Genomic DNA, 24,668 nt, shown 5'->3' with positions numbered 1-24,668 from the left:
AGACGAAGAAGAGTTGTAATTATTTGTTTTGGTAAAATTATTTGTAACTTGTTCAACTAATATATAGTTTTGATTTGTTTTATTATAATTACTTTTGTTACTCATGATTAATCTTTGTTACTTTTTTAATAACGACGAACATTTTATTTATTTAAAAATAACTATTACAAACATTATTAAAACATAAACGATACTAAACATAACAAATAAAACATAAAAAACAAAGTCTGTCGTTTTAATCCGGGAATACTTATTTTTGGGTTGTAGAGCCGGACGACTCTCCCACTTCCGTTTTTTTTAGCTTCCAAACTTCTTTTCTCTCGACAATACTTATTCGTATGTTTTCGTAATGTCGAGTTGGACCCTGCTTTAAGAAACTTCGAGCAATATTTGCAACGTGCCAACTCATGTGAGTCGGTCATGAGACACAAATCATAATGAACCCAAACATCGGGGCATCTTGTTGTTTCGATCACCATAACAACGTCATCATTAGTTGCCATTTGTTGTCGGTTTAAGGTTAATTGTGGTTTGGAGTGTGTTTTATAGTTTTGGAAGTGGTTTAACAAGTACACAAACAAACCTTGCTATTTAGAGTAAAAAAATAACCTATTTATAGTTAAAAAACCGGTTCCAACGGTCAAAAACGGCTATATAGCCGTTGGAACCGGTTCCTAACGGCTATGATATTTAAATTTCAAAAAAAACCGGTGGATCCGGTTTTTACGTAAAAACCAGTTCCGGTTCATACCCTACCCGGTTCTTAAAAGTTAGCATATCTGGGCATCGGTTCGGGTCGGGAACCGAACCGGTTCTTGATTGAAACCGGTTCCATTTTACAACCCGGTGTGAAAAAACCGGTTTCGAACCGGTTCGGGTTTTCCAGTTGAACCCGATTTGTGCACGTCTAGGTTCACGTAACAATTCTTGAAAAATCAATTGTTTTCATTTCATTGATGTGTCTTGAACACAAACTCAAAACTTGGATGTTCTTGACTTAAAACATTGACCAAGACCAAGAAACGTTTACGATTGCAAGTATCGTCAATGATATACAAACTTTAGCCATTAGAAATGACTACCTTATAGGTCTACAACAAGGTGATTACTGTTCACTATATAATGCACAGAATGGGTGAGGCGTAAAAAAGAAAATAACAAAAAGCGGTGAACCTGACTTCATCTGCATTGCCTTCAAATACTTGGTGCAAATATAAAACTTGAAAGTGCTCACTTTGACCTACAAGGTCAATCATTTCATCGTCATTAAGAGGGTCGTTTTGTGTTTAACTAATAGTCTAAGCACATCTTTATTCTATGAGTGTGAATCTTGTAACGCAACATGAAATTCGTCGGTTTGAATTTAGTCTTAAAGACGAGCCAGACCCGTTTATTTTAAAAATTTTGAAAAAAAATTCTTGTGCCATAACTTAAAAGATTAAAAGAGAAATGAGCACGTTTTATAGTTTAAGCGTAATAATTTTATACGTGTTTGTGTTTTTGGTTGAATATTTTAACTACCGAATTATGCAAAGTAAAAAAGAAATTATTCGGTTATGATAATCTACCCCAGATGTGAAATCTCACTGTGGGTGTTTTTAACATTCCTAAGCGTATGCCTGAACCTGCAACATAATCAAATACAAAACTATATCACCAAAAGATTCAATCATTAGCACCTACAGAATCAAAAAGTTTGTAATTGCTAAACTTGTTTGAGAGAACGTGAAGAAAAGCTGTCGATTTTACTATAATACCCTCATGATATCAAACAGTAAATAAAATAAGCATAAAAGTCATAATTATGTGGAAACTAATGATAGAACTTTTACTTTCTTTAAGAAAACAAAATCTAATTTCAGACTTCCAGTAACAGGACCAATACTGAAGAAAAGACGAGTTTTAAAAACAAAAACGTATAACTGAAGTATTAAGATTTTCAGACAACCTGTATTACGGTTCTACCTCAACTGCTTGTAGTTGTGCTTCAGAAAAGTGATCAGGCCCGGTAGCATGAACACCGTCATACTCAAGAATTCTAAGCTTGCCTTCCTGCAAACATCGTTTGAAACACATCATATTTAACACGGATCAAAACAGGGGTCGACTTCAAACACTTTTAGAGATGAGGTGGGCCCACATGCAGACCTTGGTTCCATAAACAAGACCACCACCAGCAAAAGGATGAAAGCAAGCCACATTGACCTCATCTTCTGCGCTTGGAAGCACACTCACAAGTTCCATATTTGAGACCCTATAAACCTAAAACCCAATTTCAAAGTGTAAATAACCATATAACTTATAAAAAACATGTACACTAGATCATAAATTTTGCATAATATTGAGCTCAAGAGATGATATGTGCAAAGTTAAATACGAATTTACCTCTAGAACGGTGTAAATAGATAATGAGGAGTCCCCATTAATAACAATGCTTTTAAGAAGAGAACTGTGACGTCGACCATAAGCAAGCAATATGTGATCAGAAGTGGGCGAAAACTGCAAAAACACAATGATTTTTTATAGTTATAATTTCTCGTAAAAGTCCCTTAATGATTTTTTTGCACATAAAAAACCAATATTTTGAATATTTTAGGGGACTTTCATGAGAAAATATAGAAAGTATATGAATTTATATAGTATTTGCCCTAAAAGTTATTATAAGATTATCTGACTAATGACAGTGATTCAAATATAAACTTATAAGTAACTTACCTGAATGGATGTTAAACAATGAGCAGCTCTAACCGGCCTTGATATAAGCACCGAACCAAAACTACATGAGATGATAATAATTTTTCAGATTACAATAGAAAATGTTAAAAACTTAGAAATTTAATTCTTACGTTGCTTCCTCAAGTGAATATATACTAAGTTCATACATAACTTGGCGAGCAGAAATCGGATGCCTTGTTGGCGAACTTGCAGCCCGTTCTTGATGAAGTTGGGTTGGTAATCCCGGGCCAGATTCAAACTGAGGAAGCACACATGCCACACAAGCAGCTAAATATCTCCCACAAGGTGAAAAGTGGGCACCCATTTCACTGTTCAAACACTTTGCAACATAAACAACCAACATCTCACCATACAATAGTTCAGTTCATACACTTCAACTGCCTGTAAACCTTACCTACAAAGAACTGCATGTGGTATTATTAACCGACATCTTTCAGCTTTAAGAGATGCACACGGGTTTTTAAAATCATGAGGCCAAATTCTTAGCTTTACAGTACAAGGTAATTCAGCAGCAGCAGTTGCGGTTAATGATGCAGAAAGTTGAGACTGTATTCGACTCATTATCGAGAATGAATCACCATCATATTGTGATGCAGATGTCGATGCACCACTTGAACCATATGGCACCTCAGCTGACTCAGATGGCAATGTGGTCGATGAAGTGCCGGCCTGGCTTTGACCAACTAACCACCCTTGCATAAAAGGTAACTCCAAACACACAGGGTCTGTAAAAATTACTTGCCTAGTCTCGTCTGTGGGCCCGCCACCAGAAGTATTAATGGTAGAGGCCATCATTTGTTCATACAGTTCGGTTGCGCTTGCGAGAACTTGAAGTCGATCAGAGGATTCTAATTGTGTGTTGACCGGGCCAATACTGACAATTTGTAGGTGGGGCGTTGAATCAGGATTTGGATGAGGAGAGCAGAAGAGAGGTACGGGCATTAATGGTAACTCTCCAGCTAAACTTAAACGATCAATGGAATGCATGTTTCCCATATATACAGATGGAGGGGGATAATGCAAATAACCCAAAGATGTTGCAGGTGCCATTGTAGAATCGGAAGAGTCAAGATCATTAACCTGTTAAAATACAAGTCAAATAAATAAATCAGATTATCAATATATTGTAATAAGATAGTTTTTGTGATCTTGGTTTTAAAATGCGCGCATCAGAAGCGCATGATGCGAGGATGATGCGCTCTAAAACGCATAATGCATGATGCGGTCTGATGCGCACATTTCTGAGTTAAAGTGAATTCCTGCATAGATTACTTGTAACTTAGACATAGACTACTTGTACACATAAAGCCTCTTTGGTAAAAAAACTTATTTTGGTTATACATAGGACTTCTTTGGTGGTACTATAGCTAGTTTTTACCTTATTTACTTTAATTTCTTATTTTTAGCATTTAAAATTTAACGAGTTAAAATTTTTAAGTATTTGTTAAAAATAAACGGATCGCATATGTGATGCGTGCGCATCACGAATTGGCTTTTTGGATCAAAACGCATTGGAGCGCATCGTGCATTTTAAAACGAAGTTTTTGATCATATATAATGAACTTTTATTTAGAAACAGTTTTAAGAAATGGACAAAGAAAGTGTTTTGTGTCAACCTGAGCCGTTTTGAGTGATCCAAAAAACTGCATGTTTTGACCCATTTTGTTACATGACCCTTCGTGAAAAGAATCTTACCTCTGCGGTTAACAAAAATGGAGCAGAATGTGGATGGAAGTGCACAGCACGAAGGGAGCGCCTTGTCCTCAATACAATAGCAGGTGAGGTAGCCTCTCCTCTATTATTGTAATCCCAATAATACAGCTGAAAAAAAAAAGAAATAAAACTAATGTCAATCTAATCAAATGTACTGAGTCGAATTGAATTAAAAAGAAAGGGATCGAACAGGTCACCCCTAGCGTATTATTAATGAATAAAACCTCTTAAATCATTTTTTCTCAGGGGTGTGATTATTATTATAATAACAAACTTCTTGTACTCATATACCATACTAATAATTTATATAAAATTCAATAATTTTGAACCCATTCTAACATGTCTATAAACTTCAATAATTTATACAATTAAAGTTCAATAATTTATAGAACTATTTATATGAAATTCGATAACACCTTATGCCCTGCAGCAACTGCAAGGAGTTCTCCTTCAGCATGAAAAGCTATAGAAGCAATAGGGCGGTCTGCAACAAAGCAAGAACACATATATAAGAACATGCACATATGCATATCGAAAACTGTGTTATACAGATGATAATTAAAAAGGATTTTCTTTGATAAAATATAACTTGTTCTCGAAAGAGAAGAGAGAAAATATGGTTAATGATTACAAAAATCACGGGACCCGATGCATTCTGATGTAGTTGCATTCCAGAGTCGAACTTCATGATCCAAACTTGCACTTGCAAGTATCTCTGAACGCAATGGATGAAATCTAACCTGTAAAAGCATAATTAGCACATAAATAGAAAAAAAGACCATCACAAATTCTAACAATAACATAAATAGTGACTAATGAGTTAATGTCTTACCACCCAAGGAGTTCTGCGATGCCCATTCAGCACGTTTTCACATTCTCCAGTTTGGCAGTTAATTATTTTAACAGTATGATCACCACTAACAAATTAAAAAACAAGTGACTTCAGTAAGACAAGTACAAGTTGAAAAGAAGAAAAGAAAGACTACTAATAAGCAATAACATACTGAGTAGAAGCAAGAAAATTGCCATCTGCACTAAATGCTACTGCAATTGTTGACCTTGGAGAAGGAACGAAAGGACAATATTTGGCTGATAAACACTTCAATGACTCAGCCTCCACCCTGAAACCATACAAACATGTAGTTTAACAAACTTAATAACTAAACTTCACTTTTTAGTTCAAAAGAATCAAACTAATAAGTTAAGTACCATGAAAGTAGTTCACTTTTGGGATTCCTCACTCTTCCACTTTCAGGTTTTTTAACAGATGACTGATGCTTATGAGTAGAAGCTTCTCCCCACCGCCTTTTGGGAAACCACTTTGCTGATCTTGGAGCTATCTCTCGTCGTGCTAGGAGACGAACCACACTTGTGTCACTAATAACAATAAACAGTTGCATGTGAGATGGCTGGTATTAAGTGCATCAATAACTAAGAACGCATGTGGAAGTCTCTTTTAATTAAGCATTACAACACACAACAGTCAAAACCTACAGATAATTCTTAACCTAAACATGTACAGCTTACAAGAAAGTAAACAATACCCAACTATTGACTTAAGTAGAAAATCATGTTAAACCAATAACGTGTTAAGAACCGCAAAATGTATTTGTACTTATTGCATTAAAAGTGATACACAAGACAGTTGTTTATTGGCCTCTGCTTCTGTCTGTCACTACTTGTGATATTATTACTTTTATGAAGTAGGAAGAATTTGTAACCAGATGAGATCACTAAATTGCATACCCTAACCTAGATTAATCGATTCAAACACCGAAATTGAACATTGATCAATACATGAAATTAAAAAGATAAGATCAATCAATCAATCAATCGAATTCAAATAATAAAGAACTAATAATCTTACTTTTGATGGAATTGAGATGAAGAAGAGGGCGTGTTGAGATCATCGAGGCATGAAGAACTTGTTGTATCCATTCATTCAATTCATGTAAATCATGCCTTAACTGAGATTATTAAGAGCAGATGAATCTTGAAAACCCTATCTATTCTAGTTGTAACCGTCGTCCTCTTCGATCCGATTGGATTAAGAAACCCTGGCAAGCAAGTAAGTAAATCTGAAGAATCAAGTGCCACAAAGACAAATAAATGTTCTTTCTTTGATCTAATTATAATCTGGATAAGCTAACTTACTTTCTTCTTAATCATTTTTACAGGCTGAATTTATATAAATATATGATTTGCACCCCTGTGTTTTACGTGTGGACGCATTTTACAGGTCTAATTTTAAAACGGATTGATTTTCAATTTTACACCCTCATGGTTTTCCGCCAGGCAAACTGTGCCCTTCCTATACAAGCAGTATATATATATATATATACACGAGTTGTATAGACCTCAGGGACGGCTCAACGTTTCTTATGCTTTCATGTATACAAACAAAAACAGTCCCTATATGAGCAAAGGTGGAGCTTCCTAAGAGCCAGAAGTGGCCTCCCCTACCCCTTTTAAAAAAAACTTTTTTTAACTTAGGAAAATAGTTGAGATATAAAGAAAAATATGGAGTTTGAACTTGCAGATGTTTTTTCGATCAAGGACGGTGACGGAAAATTTATTTACTAGATGGATGAAGAAGATGACTCGATTTTCAAGAGACTTAGTCATTTTAAACGCACACTTTTCTCATTTGGTTATTATATTAATTACTGGGATGATGGATCGCTTCACTTCAGTCTAAGAAGTCTAGAACTGTTATACAATCAACTAACTTATAGGTTTATCCTTTGATGCAGTTTACATTTACTTTTACGTTTTTATTAAAACCTTTTCTATTTATCATTTGATAAATATAATTAAATTAATAGTTAATTTGTTAAATATCAAGTAGCGTTTGGTACGACGTAACAAAAGAATAAATGAAATGACTCATCCAAAGACATTGAAATTATGTATGTTAGGTTGAAAAATGGAAATAAATCAATAATTACAAAAAGAATCACCTTCTTTTATTTTATTTCATTCCATCCTATTTTTGGTTTCTCTATTTTGTCCTCCTATATCTGAGCTATAATCTCTAATTCATCTTTGATTTTCCTGTTATCAAAATATGAGATTCCTATAAGACAACAAAACTATTTTCCCATCATAAATATGTGATTCATTGTTGACCTGGATCACACTAATTTTTATTATTCTAGTGGGCAAATTTAAATGACATTTTTTTGTGGTTGAAAAAGTTTGAATGACTTTAGTTGAGAACTATAATTTATTTTTTAGTTAAATATATTTGTTTAAGATAAAAAATTAGCATAAATTAAAACTGAATGATGTTGTAAAACCCGGTAAAAAAAATACTTTTTGATGTGTGGGCATTTATGTCATTTTGAATAAAATGTATTCCATTTATTCATTTTTTTTCATCACAATCGAAGTTTTATATAATTTACTATAAAACGATTACAATAAAGTGGCAGGCAAACGGGCAACAAGCTGCACCGCAACCCCCTTTTGAACAGCAAAGCCAATCCTGCTAAAAACGAAGCTTTGGGACCTAGAAGCTGAAGAGGTTCCGTGTACGACGCGCTGAACCCTACTCAAAAATTTCACAGCCTCTGGAGCCAGAAAACCAAATGTATCAAAGGCAAATGGTAGAAAGACATGTTGATTATCTAAACAAGCTTTCTCGTGTTTAACAACTTTGCCCGATTCAGCCTTCAACGCAGCCTGACCCACAACAAACTCACGGTCCCTGAGCCCAACAAGAGGAGACACTCCTGTAAGATCCACACAGGCGTGTTTCCCCCCTGCCCACCCGAACACAAGAATATCAGCTGGTCGTAAAGTAGACCTCCCTTCAAGAGGATCCGTGAGAAAGTTAACAGGGGCCTCCTTTTTAGCAGAAATCCCTGCCCGTTTAAGAACATCACACAGAACATCCCTAACAGATCATGTCTGTATTTAAAGCCAGACAATTCTTTGCAATGCACCGCATGGTCACCAAAAGAATCCAAACAGACCTTGCGACAAATTGGGCAAGGTTCATCCGTCGGGAACATAGGGATCATTAACCGGTACTTAAGGATAGCCCGATACTCCAAACCCGACATACGTTGGCCTAATCCTTCAATGGGGATGGCCGTTAGAAAATCCTGAGCCCGAGGAGCCCGAAGGCATTCAAACACCGCCTTTTGGCGAGGGGATAAATCAAACTTCACTTCTAAACTCTTGACGATTCCACTAAATAAGGCACTCGCCACAACATGTTGGGCTTTAGGGGGGGCGGTGTCCTTATTAGAGAACCCGCTAAGATCAAAATCTGAAAGTGAAGTACGTAAACGATCCACCGCACACCCATAATCAGAGTCCAACCCATAAATATCACAACCCCGAAGAATATGGTCTTGCAAACACCACGACTGTGCTCTCGAAGTCACAAAAGCATATGTAGATACATCCTCGGCCGAACAGAGACCCAACCCCCCATAACGGATCGGAAGTGATGCCAACCTCCATTGGAGATCCCCAAAGAACGGACCTCCACAAACCACGATGTCCTCAATCGCCCTTCGAAGACCATTGTCAAATATAGAAACAGCTTCCCCCACATACATAGGTTGGCATGTTCTCAAACCGAACAAAAGCTTGGCGACTCCCATACATGAGCGAAGCAAAAGAAGCTCATATTGAGGATCCCGAAGTCTTGGGAAACAGCTCATCAGTTCCACAGCGCTAGATGCCCAACTAACACAAGGTAAAACTTAATTTCATTTTCATATGGTATCAAACATGATTAATGGAATGGAAATTATTCATTTTATTCTCTTTAAATTTCATTACCTCATACCAAATAGACCTTTAATTAAAGTATTATTAATAAAAGTTGACAACGGTCATTCATTACATATATTTCCAAGTGTAAAATCTAGTTCAGACACCACGATCAAATTGTTTTGGTTCCGTCACTGCCTATCTAGTTATGCCCCACCTAATCCGAAAGCCCAATACAACTTATATTTTCGGACCCCAATTGATGTGTTTAAGATCCGCCACCGTATATGAGTATGGTGTCCGGATCACCACCCGGGTGTCCAAATATTCCATGCCATAAAACTTATATTTTAGCATTTATGGTATTTAATTACAATATATATACTAAGAAAAACAGAATCGAGAGCAATTAATAAAAATTCTGAAAAACTAAACGAAGGAATAAGAAACAGTCGTCACCAAAGATCAGGGTTTTCATTTGAGGCGCTTCTGGTCTAATCCATTAGTTTCATTCCAAATGGTACGTATATATATATATATATATATATATTGTACGTACTAGCTATTCTATATATTCATTATCATCATCATGTATTTTTGGTTGTATGACATGCACTCATTAGTTAATAAGGATCTAGTTATAGTTATTATTATTACTCATTTTACTTCCTGGATAATTGTTTTGAATTCAAATTTGCTAATTACACACGCGCGCGCACACACACAATGTAGGTGGTAGTCAGGGTAGGGGTTGGGTCGGTTGCTTGGGTGGAGGATCCAGAAGAGGCTTGGATAGATGGAGAGGTTATCGAGGTTACCGGTGAACACACCAAGGTTAGTACTTCTAGTTCAGGCAAGACGGTAATTGCCAAGTCATCAAATGTATATCCCAAAGACGCTGAAGCACCACCGTGTGGAGTTGATGACATGACAAAGCTGGCTTATTTGCATGAACCCGGAGTTTTGAATAACTTGAGATCTAGATACGATATTAACGAGATATATGTAAGTTCATTCTTATATTTTTCTACAAAATTCTCCCTAATGAACTTAAATTGTGGTACCAGACTTATACAGGGAGTATATTAATAGCGGTAAATCCTTTCACAAGATTGCCACATTTATACGATAGCCATATGATGGCGCAGTACAAAGGGGCTGCATTTGGAGAATTGAGCCCCCACCCGTTTGCAGTTGCAGATGCAGCATACAGGTACTTACTGTTTTATTGCATACATGTTAACATTGTATTTGACAAAAAAAGTGAATATATGTTATTATGGTGCGTAGAGTTATGATGAACGAAAGGATAAGTCAGTCAATTTTGGTTAGTGGAGAGAGTGGTGCTGGTAAAACCGAGAGTACAAAGCATCTGATGCGGTATCTCGCTTACATGGGAGGTAGAGCTTCTACAGATGGAAGGAGTGTTGAACAGAAAGTTCTTGAGGTTTTTATTTTTATTTTTTTCATTAAAACTATATAATTTAATATATATTAACGATTAAAGTATTAATCAAACTATCGTCATGCTTTACTGCTTGCTCTATGTTATAGTCCAATCCTGTTTTGGAAGCTTTCGGTAACGCTAAAACTGTCAGAAACAACAACTCAAGGTGGGAATAAAGTTCCTTAAAATTATATCATTTTCTACAATGACTGTTGACATTTGCTTGTTGCTATTGCTTCAGTCGTTTTGGCAAGTTTGTTGAAATTCAGTTTGATCAGACGGGACGAATCTCAGGGGCAGCCATTAGAACTTATTTACTGGAAAGATCTCGTGTTTGTCAACTATCAGATCCCGAGAGGAACTATCATTGCTTCTACATGCTTTGTGCTGCACCGCCAGAAGTAACGAGTTTTTCTTCATTACTCTTGGTGTTGTTTTCATATTAATCTCATCTTTTATTCTTTCAGGATCTAAAAAGATACAAAGTGGGAGATCCGAAGACATTCCATTATCTTAACCAATCAAACTGCTACCAGATACACGGGTTAGATGAAAGCAAAGAATACGTTGCGACAAGGAAAGCAATGGATGTTGTTGGGATCAACTCGGAGGAACAGGTACATTGAAAGAGATAAAAACTCAAAAAGAAAAGTTTGATTTGAACTACCACATGTTTGTTTTCCTTTGCAGGATGCAATTTTTAAAACCGTCGCTGCAATTCTTCATTTGGGTAACATAGAATTTGCAAAAGGAAAGGAAATTGACTCTTCTACCCCCAAAGATGAAAAATCTTTGTTCCACCTAGAAGCTGCTGCAGAGCTTTTCATGTGAGTGATCAAAGTCATAAAAAGTAATAAAACCGTGGCACATGCATATATTAGAATCTCACTGTTATATACCGAGCAATCTATTATGAGTAAGAAAAACAATCAGGTATTCTAATGAGCTAAAGATTGTTCAGGTGTGATGCGAAAGCTTTAGAGAATTCTCTTTGCAAACGTGTAATTGTAACACGAGATGAGACCATCACCAAATGGCTAGATCCAGAGTCGGCTGCTGTCAGTAGAGATGCATTAGCAAAAGTTGTTTACTCAAGGTTATTTGACTGGTAAGCTGACTCAACTAGTTTTTAAACTGCTTAAAGGAGTATTTGATTATGTGTTTTGATGAAAAGAGTCATTTTGTAAAATGAGAGTAGAAGCTTCTTAAAATTCACAAGAATGGATAGTTGGCATAGAAATAATTTGGCCTGTTAATAACTTGGTAATCAGAATGAAAAATCTGTTCATCTAAACATTAAAAACTGATTATGGTGAATTTGCATTGCAGGCTAGTTGATAGGATTAACAGCTCAATTGGTCAAGGCTTAAACTCAAAATACATAATTGGAGTGCTTGATATATACGGATTTGAGAGTTTTAAGACAAACAGGTGCTTCACCGGTATGCCTTTTGTTATCATTGCTGACCAACTATGCCACGCAAGATGGAAAAAATTCAGCTTTTTACCAGAATGTTACCTGAAACATGATATCTTATACAAAGTGCGGATTTTTTTTGCAGCTTTGAGCAATTTTGCATCAATTTGACAAACGAGAAGCTTCAACAACATTTTAATCAGGTTGCATAGATGGACTTAAATCCTTTTAAGACCATTCCTGACAAATATAAAAGACAATATACACATACTTATCTGTCAAGGTAATTTTTTGTTTTGCAGCATGTCTTCAAAATGGAGCAAGAAGAATATACTAAGGAAGAAATTAACTGGAGCTACATCGAGTTTATTGACAATCAAGATATCTTGGATCTCATTGAGAAGGTATAATGTTTATATGTTTCATGTATCTAATAAAAACACTTATCTGTATTTTAGTTATATAAGTTATGTACCAATGTTTCATATGGTTTCACTTCTGACATATCATCTTTATGTTGCATAGAAACCCGGTGGCATCATATCTCTTCTTGATGAAGCTTGGTAAGTTGATCATGTGGTTTCATATATAATAATGTAAATTTACGATATTCTGTATGCATTTACTTCTGTTGTGCAGTATGTTTCCCAGATTAACACATGAAACATTTTCACAAAAGTTGTACCAAACTTTTAAGAATCACAAGCGTTTCGCCAAGCCAAAACTGGCTCGTTCTGACTTCACAATATGTCATTATGCAGGAGATGTAAGTTTTGCATAATAATGCATATTTCCTAAGTTTGAGAATGATGACTTAAACCAGTTTCTTTTTAACATTAGGTCACATATCAAACTGAGTTGTTTTTGGACAAAAACAAAGATTATGTTGTTGCTGAACATCAAGCACTCTTGAGTGCTTCTAAATGTTCCTTTGTTGCAAGTTTGTTTCCTATTTCATCTAATGAACCCTCTAAATCATCAAAGTTTTCTTCAATTGGTACACAATTTAGGGTATGCTTTCTCTCTGTATTTCACTCTCATTCGTGCGCACACACACACACATGCATGCACAGAGACACTCACACTTCAAGTATTATTTTCTTATTTGGCTTCAGCAACAACTGCAACAACTTCTTGAAACTTTGAGTTCAACCGAGCCTCATTACATACGTTGTGTAAAGCCTAACAATCTTCTCAAGCCTGCTATGTTTGAAAATCATAATGTTCTGCAACAACTTCGATGTGGGGTAAGTATATATTATATACATAACTGATTCCCAAAAACTAGCATTATTCTTTAATTTTCTTTCATTTTTTTATTGTTGCTGCATATATATAGTTGACACGTGTGATGTGCTATAATCCAGGGAGTTTTGGAAGCAATCAGGATAAGTTGTGCCGGATATCCTACCAGAAAACCGTTTGCTGAATTTGTGGATCGATTTGGCATCTTGGCTCCTGAAGTTTTGGATGAAACGTAAGTGGAACGGTTTTGTTATAGGTGGCAATTTTGACCCGTTTACTTATGAATGGGTTAGTTCAGGTTGTGTTTACTTTGAAGGGTCAAAGGGGTTAAATAAAAAATAGCTGAAAAGAAGACAAATACAAGTCAAATGGTAGGGGTGTGCATGGGACGGTTTTAGGCTCAAATTTCGGTTTTTAAGATTTCTAAACAAATTAATTTTTGGCCTACATCTTTTGTTAGATTATAATTAATTGATTATTATACATCTGTGCTAAAAGATTTGGGTTAAACTATTTACAGATTCTTCTAAATTACTTCAAATTGAAAACTAAAAATTGAAAATACATAAATTCAGTTCTGTTATAGTTATGTGCGAGACCGAAACCAAACCGAAAGTTCAGTTTTTACAGAAACATAAAATCAAATCATCAGTTTTTGTTTGGCTTCGGTTTTTCGGCTTAGTTTTCTTTTGGCTTTTTGGATCGGTTTCATGCACACGGCTATCCAGCGGATCAAAAGTCTCCCAACGTATATCTTGATTGTTTACAGCTCCTGATTTATTATTTCAAAAACTGTGGACGATTTTCGAAAAGTGTTTTAGGTAATTTTGACCTGAACCATTTTGACCACTTGCAACCTCACCCATTGTGCTACTCTGGTCTTGTTTACTATTCTATGAAAACTTGAGCTTAGACCTTTTTTAACTAACTTATAATAGTAGTGATGAAATTCATGCTTGCAAGAGGCTTTTAAAGAAGGCTGGACTTGAAGGCTATCAGGTTAGATGGATTTATATACCATTTGTTGAAAGCTTTCATACATACAATATGTCATTTAACAACTACATATTTGCTTGTTTGTTATTACGTTACACACAGATTGGCAAAACAAAGGTTTTTCTAAGGGCTGGGCAGATGGCAGAGCTTGATGCACGCCGGACCGAGGTGTTAGGTAGATCAGCTAGCATTATTCAAAGAAAAATGCTCTCGTTTATCGCTAGGAAACATTTTATATTGCTAAAACGTGCTGCTTTGCAAATTCAATCTATTTGCCGAGGTATTGTTTTGTTTATGAACATATTAAGTTAATTTGTTCTTTTAGATAGTTCGAATTATGTTTGCTAGTTGGTCACTTCTTTTATTTTTTATGTCTTTGTGAACAGGAGAACTGGCTCGTGAAGTTTATGAAAGCATGAGGAGAGAAACTGCTAGTTTAAGGATTCAGAGTAATTTGCGAATGCATCTTGCAAGGAAAGCTTATGAAGAGCTTCAATCTTCAGCTGTTTTAATCCAAACAGCTTTACGAGGAATGGCTGCACGTAATGAACTTTGTTTTAGAAGGCAGACAAAAGCATCAATCCTTATTCAGGTCTTGTAACTTTTTCCTAAATGTTTATGATTGCTATAAATCTAATATGATGTTTTCTTTAGAACAACAAAATTGGAAGTTTGAGGTGGCATTTATTTAACCTGAAGCTGACATCTGTATAAAATATATATAATTTACTTATTATTTTTTGACTTTAGAGCCATTGCCGCATGTTCTTGGCCCGTTTGCACTTCATCAAGTCAAAGAAGGAAGCGGTTACTATACAATGTGCATGGAGGGGAAAAGTTGCTCGTAAAGAGCTTCAAAGACTTAAGAAGGTAATTATTCCATACTTTTTGACCCTTTTTAACAATATAGTTCTAGTCATTTATAAGGTATACATATATTAGAAATTAGTAATTTGTACTTACTCTTGATATTTGGATGTAGGCTGCAAATGAAAATGATGCTCTACATATTGCTAAGAATAAACTAGAAAAGCAAGTTGAAGATCTGACTTGGAGACTGCAGCTTGAGAAGCGTTTAAGGGTAAGATTAGTAAATGAGCTTTTGTGTTGTAAGTAAACTCTATAATTACGCGTTTAAGGGTAACTTGACTCTTGCAGTCTGACATGGAAGAAGCCAAAACACAAGAAAACGCAAAACTGCAATCTGCTTTGCAGGGTACGCAACTTCAATTCAAAGAAACTAAAATGTTGCTCATGAAGGAACGTGAGATTGCCAAAACGGCAGTCCCAGTCATCCACAAGGTCTCTGTTTTTGACCATGAGTTAACAAATAAGCTTGCTTCTGAAAATCAGAAACTCAAGGTAAGTTGGCTCAAGTTTACCGGTTAATTTTCAAGATTCACTTTCGATCACCTGGGGTTTTATATAGGGGTCAAACTGTCACAAAGACTGTTATAATGCATACAAACTTCTAAATCGTTTATTCAAAGATTTAAATTATTTTTGTTATAATATTGTTTTTCAAGCATAGTTATTCCATCAGATTTATAAATTGAACACCTCTTAATTGTTGAGATTCACTTTTGATTCATTTACATCTAAAGTGGTTGCTTTGAGGTGTATTTGATCTAAAACAAGTTATATTACAAAAATAAAAAAACTAGCTAAAAGGGGAATGGATCAAATGAGTTATAATCATCTTTATCCAATCAATGTTTTATAATTTGACTATATGGACAGAATGTTTGCATGCCAACATTACTCGTTTTAAATTGTTTCTCTGTGTTATGTGGCTGTTTTTTTTATACTTGAAGCAATAATTTGTTTGATAAACAATCCAGGCTTTAGTTAGCTCTCTAGAGAAGAAAATAGACGACGCAGAGAAAAAATATGAAGAATCAAACAAACTCAGTGAGGAGAGGTTGAAACAAGCTCTGGAGTTTGAGACGAAAATTATTGAGTTAAAAACTGCAATGCAAAGGTTTGCCCAATCATTTAAACATTATATTCTTACTCATAGTGTTTAACTTTTTATTTTTATAAACTCACTATGTTCACTCATTCAGTCTACAAGAAAAGGTTTCTGACATGGCATATGAGAATCAAGTTCTTCGACAGAAATCACTTTCTATAACTGCTGCACCCGTGGCCGAATATTCACAGACTCCTGGAACTAAGGTGTACTAATATTGGATTATTGTTATTATCGATTTCTTTTAAGGGGCAATTTCAACAAGTTTACTAAACTAATGATGTTGTAACCTTTTCTTGCAGAGCATGACAAACGGTCACTTTGGAAACGAGGTACATAAACCAATTTTATACATTATTTTCATATCAATATATACAAAGCTTGGACATATACTTATCATGTATATTTGCAGGAGCCACAAACACCTGCTACAAATTTGACTACTGAACTTGACAGCAACGCTAAAAGACCATCAATAGATAGTCAGCATGTATGTCCTTTCCTTTTGCCACTGAATTTGATTATAATGTTATGCTTGTTTAAACTTGAATGTTGTTGCAGGAGAAGGTGGATGTTCTTATGGAGTGTGTAATCAAAGACATTGGATTTAGTGAAGGCAAACCTGTTGCAGCCTTTACTATATACAAATGCCTTCTACAATGGAATTCTTTTGAATCTGAAAGAACTAGTGTCTTTGATCGTCTTATTCAGATGATTGGTTCAGCAATTAAGGTATGTTTCCTCAAGCACAACACTGTAAATTGAGATTTATCCAATTTATAACAAATGCATCTTCGTATTTCAGGATCAAGATAATAATGAACACATGGCGTATTGGTTATCAAATGCATCTACTTTGCTGTACTTACTTCAAAGGAGTATTAAACCAGATGGTTCAAGTTCGGTTCGTAAACCTTCACCATCAACTTCACTATTTGGAAGAATGACAATGGTATTATTCATTACTTAATCTTATTATTCAAAATCTGCGGATTAAATTAAAGTTACACTTTGTGCCACCTCAGCATTGTAACTTGCTACTTTTTCTAGGGATTTCGGTCATCCCCGTCTTCTGTGAATCAGGCTGCAGTTGAGGTAGTACGTAAAGTGGAAGCCAAATATCCCGCCTTGCTTTTCAAGCAACAATTAACGGCGTATGTAGAGAAAATGTACGGTATTATCCGTGACAACTTGAAAAAAGAGCTGGCTTTATTCCTCACTTTATGTATTCAGGTAGTTGATAGTTTACTTTCTTGAATTAAGTGATTTAGAAGATGATATGCATTGAAATACACTATGGGTGACTTTCATTAGTAAATTGGTGGAAATCAAGTGTCAATATGAGTTTGTTTTCCAATTCAGGCACCAAGAGCATCAAAGGTAGTGCTACGTTCCGGGCGGTTGATCAGCAAAGATTCACAATCAAATCATTGGCAAGGCATTATAGACTGCCTAAACACCCTCCTTAATATACTGAAAGAAAATTTTGTAAGTACCTTATCCATTGCTTCTTTTTTGCTCTGTTACTCTACACACATCATCATCATCACCGTACTGATATATCCCACCAATAGCAAAGCTATGGTAAGGGCCTGAGGGGGGGGGGGGGTAAGATGTAGACAGCCTTACCTCTACCCTTTAGGAATAGAGAGGCTGCTTCCGGTGAGACCCCGGCTCGATAGTAGTTTTACCTTGGACATAAGGCACATAACACTCAACCATCGGGACACCGCCGATTGGTTCATGTACCTTGTCTTTCGGCTATCAGCGCCACCACATGATGCCTGATTAACCTTCCGTCACTTTTAACGTTATTTTCACGAGATTAGTAAAATAACATAAAAAATTAGTGCAATTTCACTTTTGCCCACCCGAGGGTTCACACATATATACATTATCACCGCAAGCAAGGCGTTGTCTTTCTCCACACACACACATGTGTGTGTGTGTGTGTGTGCGCTACAGTATATATATGTAGGGTGAGGTTCATTAATGAACACCGATTATTGTGAGAACAAAAATAACAAATCTAAATCATCCTGGTTTTTTTAAATCAATGTTCAAACATGTTAAAATATTTACTTCTTACATACAAATGCATATCATATAAACGATTAAACTATTTCTTTCATATGCTTTACTTATATTTAACCGTTTACCTACACGGCACATGTGTAGCCGTGTAGGAAACATAAACAAAATTTGTTCATTTATGTTTTTTTTTTCAAATTTCGTAAGATATGAAGAAACATTGCATTTCAGGTGCCGCCCATAATTGTTGAGAAGATATTTACTCAAATTTTCTCATATATTAACGTACAACTATTTAACAGGCGAGTTCACTCCACTTTGCTTTGTTTTCCACATTACATGATTTTAAGTTTTTACTTGGCATCTAATCACTTTGCTTGCAGTCTTCTTCTTCGTCGTGAGTGTTGTACCTTCATCAATGGAGAATATGTTAAAGCCGGGTTGGCAGAGTTGGAGCTGTGGTGTTGTCAGGCAAAACAAGAGGTATATATACATATATATACACACATATAATATTATTTTGTAAGCCTTGTACATAATGAGGTTCAGAGTTTTGTTGTATTGCAGTATTTAGGCTCAGCTTGGGATGAAGTTAAGCATATTAGACAAGCTGTTGGCTTCTTGGTTATACATCAGAAATACAGAATATCATGTGATGAAATCATCAACGATCTATGCCCTGTACGTCTCTCTTGCTCTCTCTCCCACACACACACATTCGTAATATCGTATTTCTTTCTGATATTGACTTGATGACGTAGATTCTAAGCGTCCAGCAACTGTATAGAATATGCACACTATATTGGGATGAGAACTATAACACCCGAACTGTATCTCCAGATGTAAGTTCCAATTCAAAACTATAATTATGATTAATCAGATTACTTTTTTGTATATTAATTACGGACCCGCTTTCGTTTAACCAGGTAATTTCAAGCATGGGGATTATAATGACCGAGGAATCCAACAATGCGGCCACCAATTCCTTTTTACTGGATGACAGTTCTAGGTAATGTGGCAAGAATCCAGTTTATTGAATAAAATGATTTTGGAGGTTCTATTTACGTATTTAGCCAACGTTTTGATTTCGACTAAAATTAACTGGATTTTGTGTTTGCAGCATCCCTTTCTCTGTTGATGATCTCTCAAGTTCTATGCAAGTAAAAGATTTTACAGACGTGAAACTTGCAGTAGAGCTTGCCGAGAATCCGGCTTTTCAATTTTTGCTTGAGTAATGAGTAAACATGCCATGGAGAACTTGGGCATACGGTTTGATTATTGTAAAAAGGTACCTTTTTTTGAAGTGTTATCTTCTTTTTCTCAAGGCTTGAATAGTGCAAAATTTGGGAGAGTTATAGGAGTTGGGATCTAATTATAAGTATTGCTATTTAGTCAAATGACTCAAATGTATTCAACCCATTTTGACTATGGTATATTTGAACAAATAGGAAATAGTGCATGCATTTTTATCATACATCTTTTTTCTCTCCCACATTTTTTTGTTAAAAGTATTTCAGATTTCTAATAAAATTTCTATTAAATATATATCTATGATCGTTGAAGCCCTTATTTTCTTGCATGTATCAATTATTGGCCAAAATCTCAGTTGATTTGTTTGTTAAGGTAGTAATCATTCAAATCAAATTTATATACATGTTAGTCACAAAACGCTAACCTATATCAAGAATAAAAAAACTTATCGTTTTAATCAATAGTTCATATATATTTTTTAAAACTTTATGCTTTTTACATACAAATGTGTATTCCAGACGCCTATATACATAAAATACCATGTACCTACACATGTATTTGGTTATGAGAAACAAATAAATATTGTATTCTATCTTTTTATATTTTAAAAACTATTAAAATTAAAATAATGAATAATTTATTTTGATATACGTATTTTCGCAATAATTAGTGTTATACATAATTAATCTGGTCAAACTAAGATATGGTTATGAAGATTAAATATACTAATATAGTTGGGATTATTAACTATTGTGATGATGAGGAAGTATACATCATATATCATTAAGATACAAGAATAGACTAATCATTTATTTTTGTTACTAATGAAGATGCACATGATAGTATGGACCATAGAATCGTGCTATATTTTGCAATAATCTTCTTGTGCGAGTTTAATTGGTTAGTTTCACAAATATTTGTGGGATGATACCCAACCCAAAAAAATATTGGTTCAACATCATTAAAAAAATAGGTTGATTCATCTTCAAAATCCATTTTGACCAACTTATCATGTGGTGTCATGTGTTTCCACTTTCTTAATTATGGTCAAATGTTGTCTACATGAGAGGATTCTAAAGAATCTCAACTATGTCATGTTCTTAATATTCTTGCACCTCTAGCTCTCTACATATAATTAGATTAGCACTATCATTATTTTGACAGTTAATATGGTTGATTAGGTGGTTGTTTTATTACCTTGACTGATACATAATTTTTAGAATAAAATCTATTATATAACAACTAAAAGATATTTGAAAGATTTAAAGCATAACTTGCTACAATTCTTTAGTCAGTTTACAGGGGGTTCTCACCTGTTTATAGATGCAATTTTTATGAGTAATCTTTAAAGTTACTATAAAAAAACAATTCTAGTCAATTAATAGAGAGTTTTGCATATCTATCATTTTTTTATTTTTTATTCCAGGCATTTTGACTTAATTATTCATTCACTATACTATGTAGCTTTTTTTTTAAACTACTTTAGTGGAACTGGTTGTTGGGGGTCTGTGAAAGATTTACCACTCGCATACAACTCATCTTACTTAAGTTCGAATCCTAGAACACTATATCCGGTAGCTACAATATGATGTATAATGATTCATCTCAACATGGTTGTTGGTAGTCGAAATGCGCCATAAAACTAGAAAAAGGATATTTCTAATCAACTGGGATTGTTGTAGTTGATGTATTGCATAAAATATTTCAGGTTGATATACCTAATTAAACAAATTAGAAAAACAATAGTTGGAGTTGAATTAACTGAAATTATTTGATACAATAATAAATATTCTGTTTTATTTAATTAAAAATTCATATGTAGAATAATGAAATATGATTGAAGTAATATTAAAAAATTAGTGTGTGTAAAACGAAACATATATTATATGAACCAATCAATTTACTTCAAAAGACATGCATCACTATAAAATGTGTGTATATACTAATAATCTCCGAATAGAAATCATTAAATTCTTTGTATTTTCATCATACCTATCAAGTTACGTGTGAAAGTCGTTTACGATAACTAAAAATACTTCTTTTTGATACAACCTCATTTACAATTAAATTTATGTTGGATGGTATAAAAATTTAAGTATTATTAGAGTTGGCTCACATGATTTAGCAGGAAATTTGTACATTTACAATTGAACCTATCAAAGCACACGCGAAAGTTGTCTAAATACCAAAAAAAAATTATGCATCGTTAGAGTTGGCTCACGCGATCCTTTGACGTGTCCTAATATCGTTTCAGACATATGCTGCGATCGATTTCAGAACTACAAGGAAATAATATTAGACCATAGGTGCCCTGTTTCATTTTTAAACCTCCATCGACCATCATCACTTTCCCAACTACAGCCTACAACAAAAATACTTCCCATCTATCGACTTAGGATTTGCGTATATTGTTACAATGTGTCATGTTGATCTTAATTTCGTTACAAATTTAATAAACTTATATGTAGTCATGTAATTTTATATTATTCGTATGCTTTGACTTTTAATTTTAGTATCAAAACATCATTATAGAGATTAAATAAACTAAGGATTAAAAGTATCCTATGAGATTCATGTTAAATTATTGAGTAAATACAATACATAACCATAATTGCTTGCATTATGATTTACTATTATTATTCTAAATAAAACATTTAAAATGTTGGTTTGTCTTATGATGTATATTGACCCTTCAACAAAGCATTAATTGCCCCCACCACCCATGTCACATACCACCCTCACTAACCCTATATATACACCTCTCCATCCTCTATTTCCTTTCATTCAAACTCATTCACTACTCTCCACAAAAAACATACACAATTTGTAGCAATTTGGCACATCCATTTGCTTGTGTTTCATACATATTTGTTAAAAAAAATGTTTAGCTTTTCAGAGAGAAATAACTCGTTTGGCCGTCGATGTGTGTGGGTAAACGGGCCAGTCATAGTAGGAGCTGGCCCATCTGGGCTAGCCATCTCAGCTAGCCTTAAGGACCAAGGGATTCCATTTGTAGTTATCGAAAGATCTGACTGCATTGCTTCTCTATGGCAAAAACGCACTTATGATCGCCTTAAACTCCACCTCCCAAAGAAATTTTGCCAACTTCCGAAAATCCCATTCCCTCATGATTACCCTGAATACCCTACAAAGAAACAATTTGTCGATTATCTCGAAAACTATGCAAAACACTTTGACATCAAGCCACAATTCAACGAGTGTGTTCAGTCAGCTAAATATGACGAACCATGTAAGCTCTGGCGGATAAAGACCGTCTCGACGACCGGATCAATCCGGTCAGAGACGGAGTATATCTGCCAGATGCTTGTCGTGGCCACGGGAGAAAACGCCGAAGGGGTAATACCGGAAATAGAAGGGTTAAAAAACTTCCCTGGTGAAGTAATCCATGCAAAAGATTACAAGTCCGGTGCGAAATACACTGGAAAGAAAGTTTTGGTTGTCGGTTGTGGGAATTCCGGCATGGAAGTGTCTCTTGACCTCTCGAACCATAATGCAAAGCCATCGATGGTGGTTCGAAGCTCGGTAAGTAGTTAACTAACCTTTGTAAACTTGAACAACTTCAAAAAATCAAGATTGTAATTAATTTCTAAACAATTATTTTTCTTTTTCAGGTTCATGTTTTACCAAGAGAAATATTGGGTAAATCGACATTCGATTTAGCCATGATGCTAATGAAATGGCTGCCTGTATGGATAGTTGACAAGATTCTATTAATCTTTGCTTGGTTCATGATCGGAAACATCGAACGTTACGGTATAAAACGACCATCCTTAGGTCCATTAACACTCAAAAACAACCATGGGAAAACTCCGGTTCTTGACATTGGAACACTTGAGAAAATCCGGTCAGGTGACATTGCAGTGGTTCCTGGAATCAAAAGATTCATTGGGAAAACAGTCGAACTAGTAAACGGTGTCATCCTCACAATCGATTCGGTCATCTTAGCAACCGGCTATTTTAGCAATGTCCCATTCTGGCTTCATGTAAGAATCAAAATTATTCATTAACTTATTGATTTTGTAGCATCATATTAATTCTTAGAGTTGCTAAACGAGTCTTGTTTGTGGGCTAGTGGCTCCAACAACGCACGGTTTTACAGGTTGACATGGACACGACTTTTTAAACAGATATTTTTTAAACTTTTTGCTCATTAATTTTTAAAAAATATCATTTAAAAAAAAGTACTGTTGTTTATAAAACAATTACATTTTAATTATAAAACACATTTTCATAAAAAACTAATTGAGAAACGGGTTAATCTGTTAACCCGTCAAGCTAACATTACACGAACTATTTAGCTAAACGTGTTTGCTAGATTTGACCATAAACTGACCTGAAAATTTGAATCGACTGATTTAAATTAAACTTTTTAATTGAACAGGAGAAAGAATTCTTCGCTGAAAATGGATTCCCGAAAACACCATTTCCGAACAGTTGGAAGGGAAAAGGAGGGTTATATGCATCAGGGTTTACAAGGAGAGGGCTGGCTGGTGCAACTGCTGATGCAATGAAAATATCAAAAGACATTGGAAAAGAATGGAAAAAAGAATGGAACCAGAAAAAACAGAAGGTTCCTACACACAGAAGATGCATTTCAACTTTCTAAATTTTATTAGATGTTGTATGCATATATGTGTATTACTTTATCCATCAATATATTTACTTGTATATTATATACATACAAATAAAAATAAAAAAATATACTTATAAAGAGTAGAATTGAAGTAACACACAGAAGAAGACCAGCTAGCCCTCTCCAGAAAGCCCTGGCATGAGTTTTTGAAGACTGCTTGGTGTTTTGCATACTGAGGATGAAGAGGCTTTCTTTCATATATACTTTCTTTTATTTATTATATACTTACGTTTTTACACTTTGAAATATAAAATGACCAGTCTAATCATTTTTTTAATGAAATTTGTACTTTTACTTTATATAAATTGTTTAATTTATTTTTTAGTCATCTTCTAATAGTAAATCTATAAACTGTGATCCACATTAATTAGGGAGACAAAACATGTTCTCCTTCAAACCAAAATTACAATACATGTTTTAACAGCAATTCATCACTTGTCGCAATATTGTTCTTGTATGCATGTGCCTTCACAAATTG

The 24,668-nt window shown here is 34.8% G+C and overlaps 3 protein-coding genes across 3 annotated transcripts; 2 read left to right on the top strand and 1 right to left on the bottom strand.

The window, feature by feature from the left end:
* Positions 1-971: 971 nt before the first annotated feature.
* Positions 972-6,409, bottom strand: LOC143615282 (uncharacterized). Its single transcript, XM_077088449.1, has 15 exons — positions 6,317-6,409; positions 5,659-5,826; positions 5,454-5,570; positions 5,282-5,366; positions 5,081-5,189; positions 4,866-4,933; positions 4,432-4,557; positions 3,131-3,816; positions 2,847-3,044; positions 2,716-2,776; positions 2,386-2,499; positions 2,149-2,262; positions 1,966-2,052; positions 1,569-1,625; positions 972-1,240 (listed from the first exon to the last, which is right to left on the bottom strand). Exons 1-14 carry the CDS (start codon positions 6,385-6,387, stop codon positions 1,608-1,610), a joined length of 2,022 nt encoding a protein of 673 aa, XP_076944564.1. The 5' UTR covers positions 6,388-6,409; the 3' UTR covers positions 972-1,240; positions 1,569-1,607.
* Positions 6,410-9,899: 3,490 nt separating this feature from the next.
* LOC143615273 (myosin-6-like) lies at positions 9,900-19,657 on the top strand. The gene is made up of 35 exons (XM_077088439.1): positions 9,900-10,182; positions 10,245-10,390; positions 10,468-10,624; positions 10,732-10,790; positions 10,866-11,025; positions 11,092-11,241; positions 11,315-11,451; positions 11,586-11,732; positions 11,954-12,055; positions 12,187-12,244; positions 12,344-12,445; positions 12,567-12,604; positions 12,681-12,807; positions 12,882-13,052; positions 13,157-13,288; positions 13,409-13,518; positions 14,225-14,285; positions 14,385-14,562; positions 14,669-14,874; positions 15,033-15,152; positions 15,265-15,363; positions 15,441-15,644; positions 16,124-16,263; positions 16,349-16,460; positions 16,557-16,586; positions 16,667-16,744; positions 16,816-16,986; positions 17,060-17,206; positions 17,305-17,487; positions 17,617-17,742; positions 18,517-18,768; positions 18,853-18,966; positions 19,047-19,127; positions 19,212-19,294; positions 19,406-19,657. Exons 1-35 carry the CDS (start codon positions 10,105-10,107, stop codon positions 19,518-19,520), a joined length of 4,374 nt encoding a protein of 1,457 aa, XP_076944554.1. The 5' UTR covers positions 9,900-10,104; the 3' UTR covers positions 19,521-19,657.
* A 2,643-nt stretch (positions 19,658-22,300) lies between these two features.
* LOC143615278 (putative indole-3-pyruvate monooxygenase YUCCA5) lies at positions 22,301-24,163 on the top strand. The gene is made up of 3 exons (XM_077088443.1): positions 22,301-23,079; positions 23,169-23,540; positions 23,939-24,163. Exons 1-3 carry the CDS (start codon positions 22,417-22,419, stop codon positions 24,161-24,163), a joined length of 1,260 nt encoding a protein of 419 aa, XP_076944558.1. The 5' UTR covers positions 22,301-22,416.
* Positions 24,164-24,668: the final 505 nt, after the last annotated feature.

Source organism: Bidens hawaiensis, unplaced genomic scaffold, assembly GCF_021521415.1.
Source record: "Bidens hawaiensis isolate Kalapana, Puna unplaced genomic scaffold, B.hawaiensis_p1.1 tig00042392_1, whole genome shotgun sequence".
In the NCBI taxonomy this organism is placed as follows: Eukaryota; Viridiplantae; Streptophyta; class Magnoliopsida; order Asterales; family Asteraceae; genus Bidens; species Bidens hawaiensis.
The sequence above is the reverse complement of the archived record's forward strand: the minus strand, read 5'-3'. Positions and strand labels throughout refer to the sequence as shown.

Bases quoted from the DNA above. Each gene is read 5' to 3' on its own strand.
- LOC143615282 (XM_077088449.1), bottom strand. From the start codon at position 6,387: ATGGATACAACAAGTTCTTCATGCCTCGATGATCTCAACACGCCCTCT. The intron at 5,367-5,453 runs GTATGTTATTGC...TTAATTTGTTAG, and splicing joins AATTTTCTTGCTTCTACTCA to TGGTGATCATACTGTTAAAA. The intron at 2,500-2,715 runs GTAAGTTACTTA...GTGTTTTTGCAG, and splicing joins ATTGTTTAACATCCATTCAG to TTTTCGCCCACTTCTGATCA.
- LOC143615273 (XM_077088439.1), top strand. From the start codon at position 10,105: ATGACAAAGCTGGCTTATTTGCATGAACCCGGAGTTTTGAATAACTTG. The intron at 14,563-14,668 runs GTATTGTTTTGT...CTTTGTGAACAG, and splicing joins AATTCAATCTATTTGCCGAG to GAGAACTGGCTCGTGAAGTT. The intron at 15,364-15,440 runs GTAAGATTAGTA...TGACTCTTGCAG, and splicing joins AGCTTGAGAAGCGTTTAAGG to TCTGACATGGAAGAAGCCAA.
- LOC143615278 (XM_077088443.1), top strand. From the start codon at position 22,417: ATGTTTAGCTTTTCAGAGAGAAATAACTCGTTTGGCCGTCGATGTGTG. The intron at 23,080-23,168 runs GTAAGTAGTTAA...TTTCTTTTTCAG, and splicing joins CGATGGTGGTTCGAAGCTCG to GTTCATGTTTTACCAAGAGA. The intron at 23,541-23,938 runs GTAAGAATCAAA...TTAATTGAACAG, and splicing joins ATGTCCCATTCTGGCTTCAT to GAGAAAGAATTCTTCGCTGA.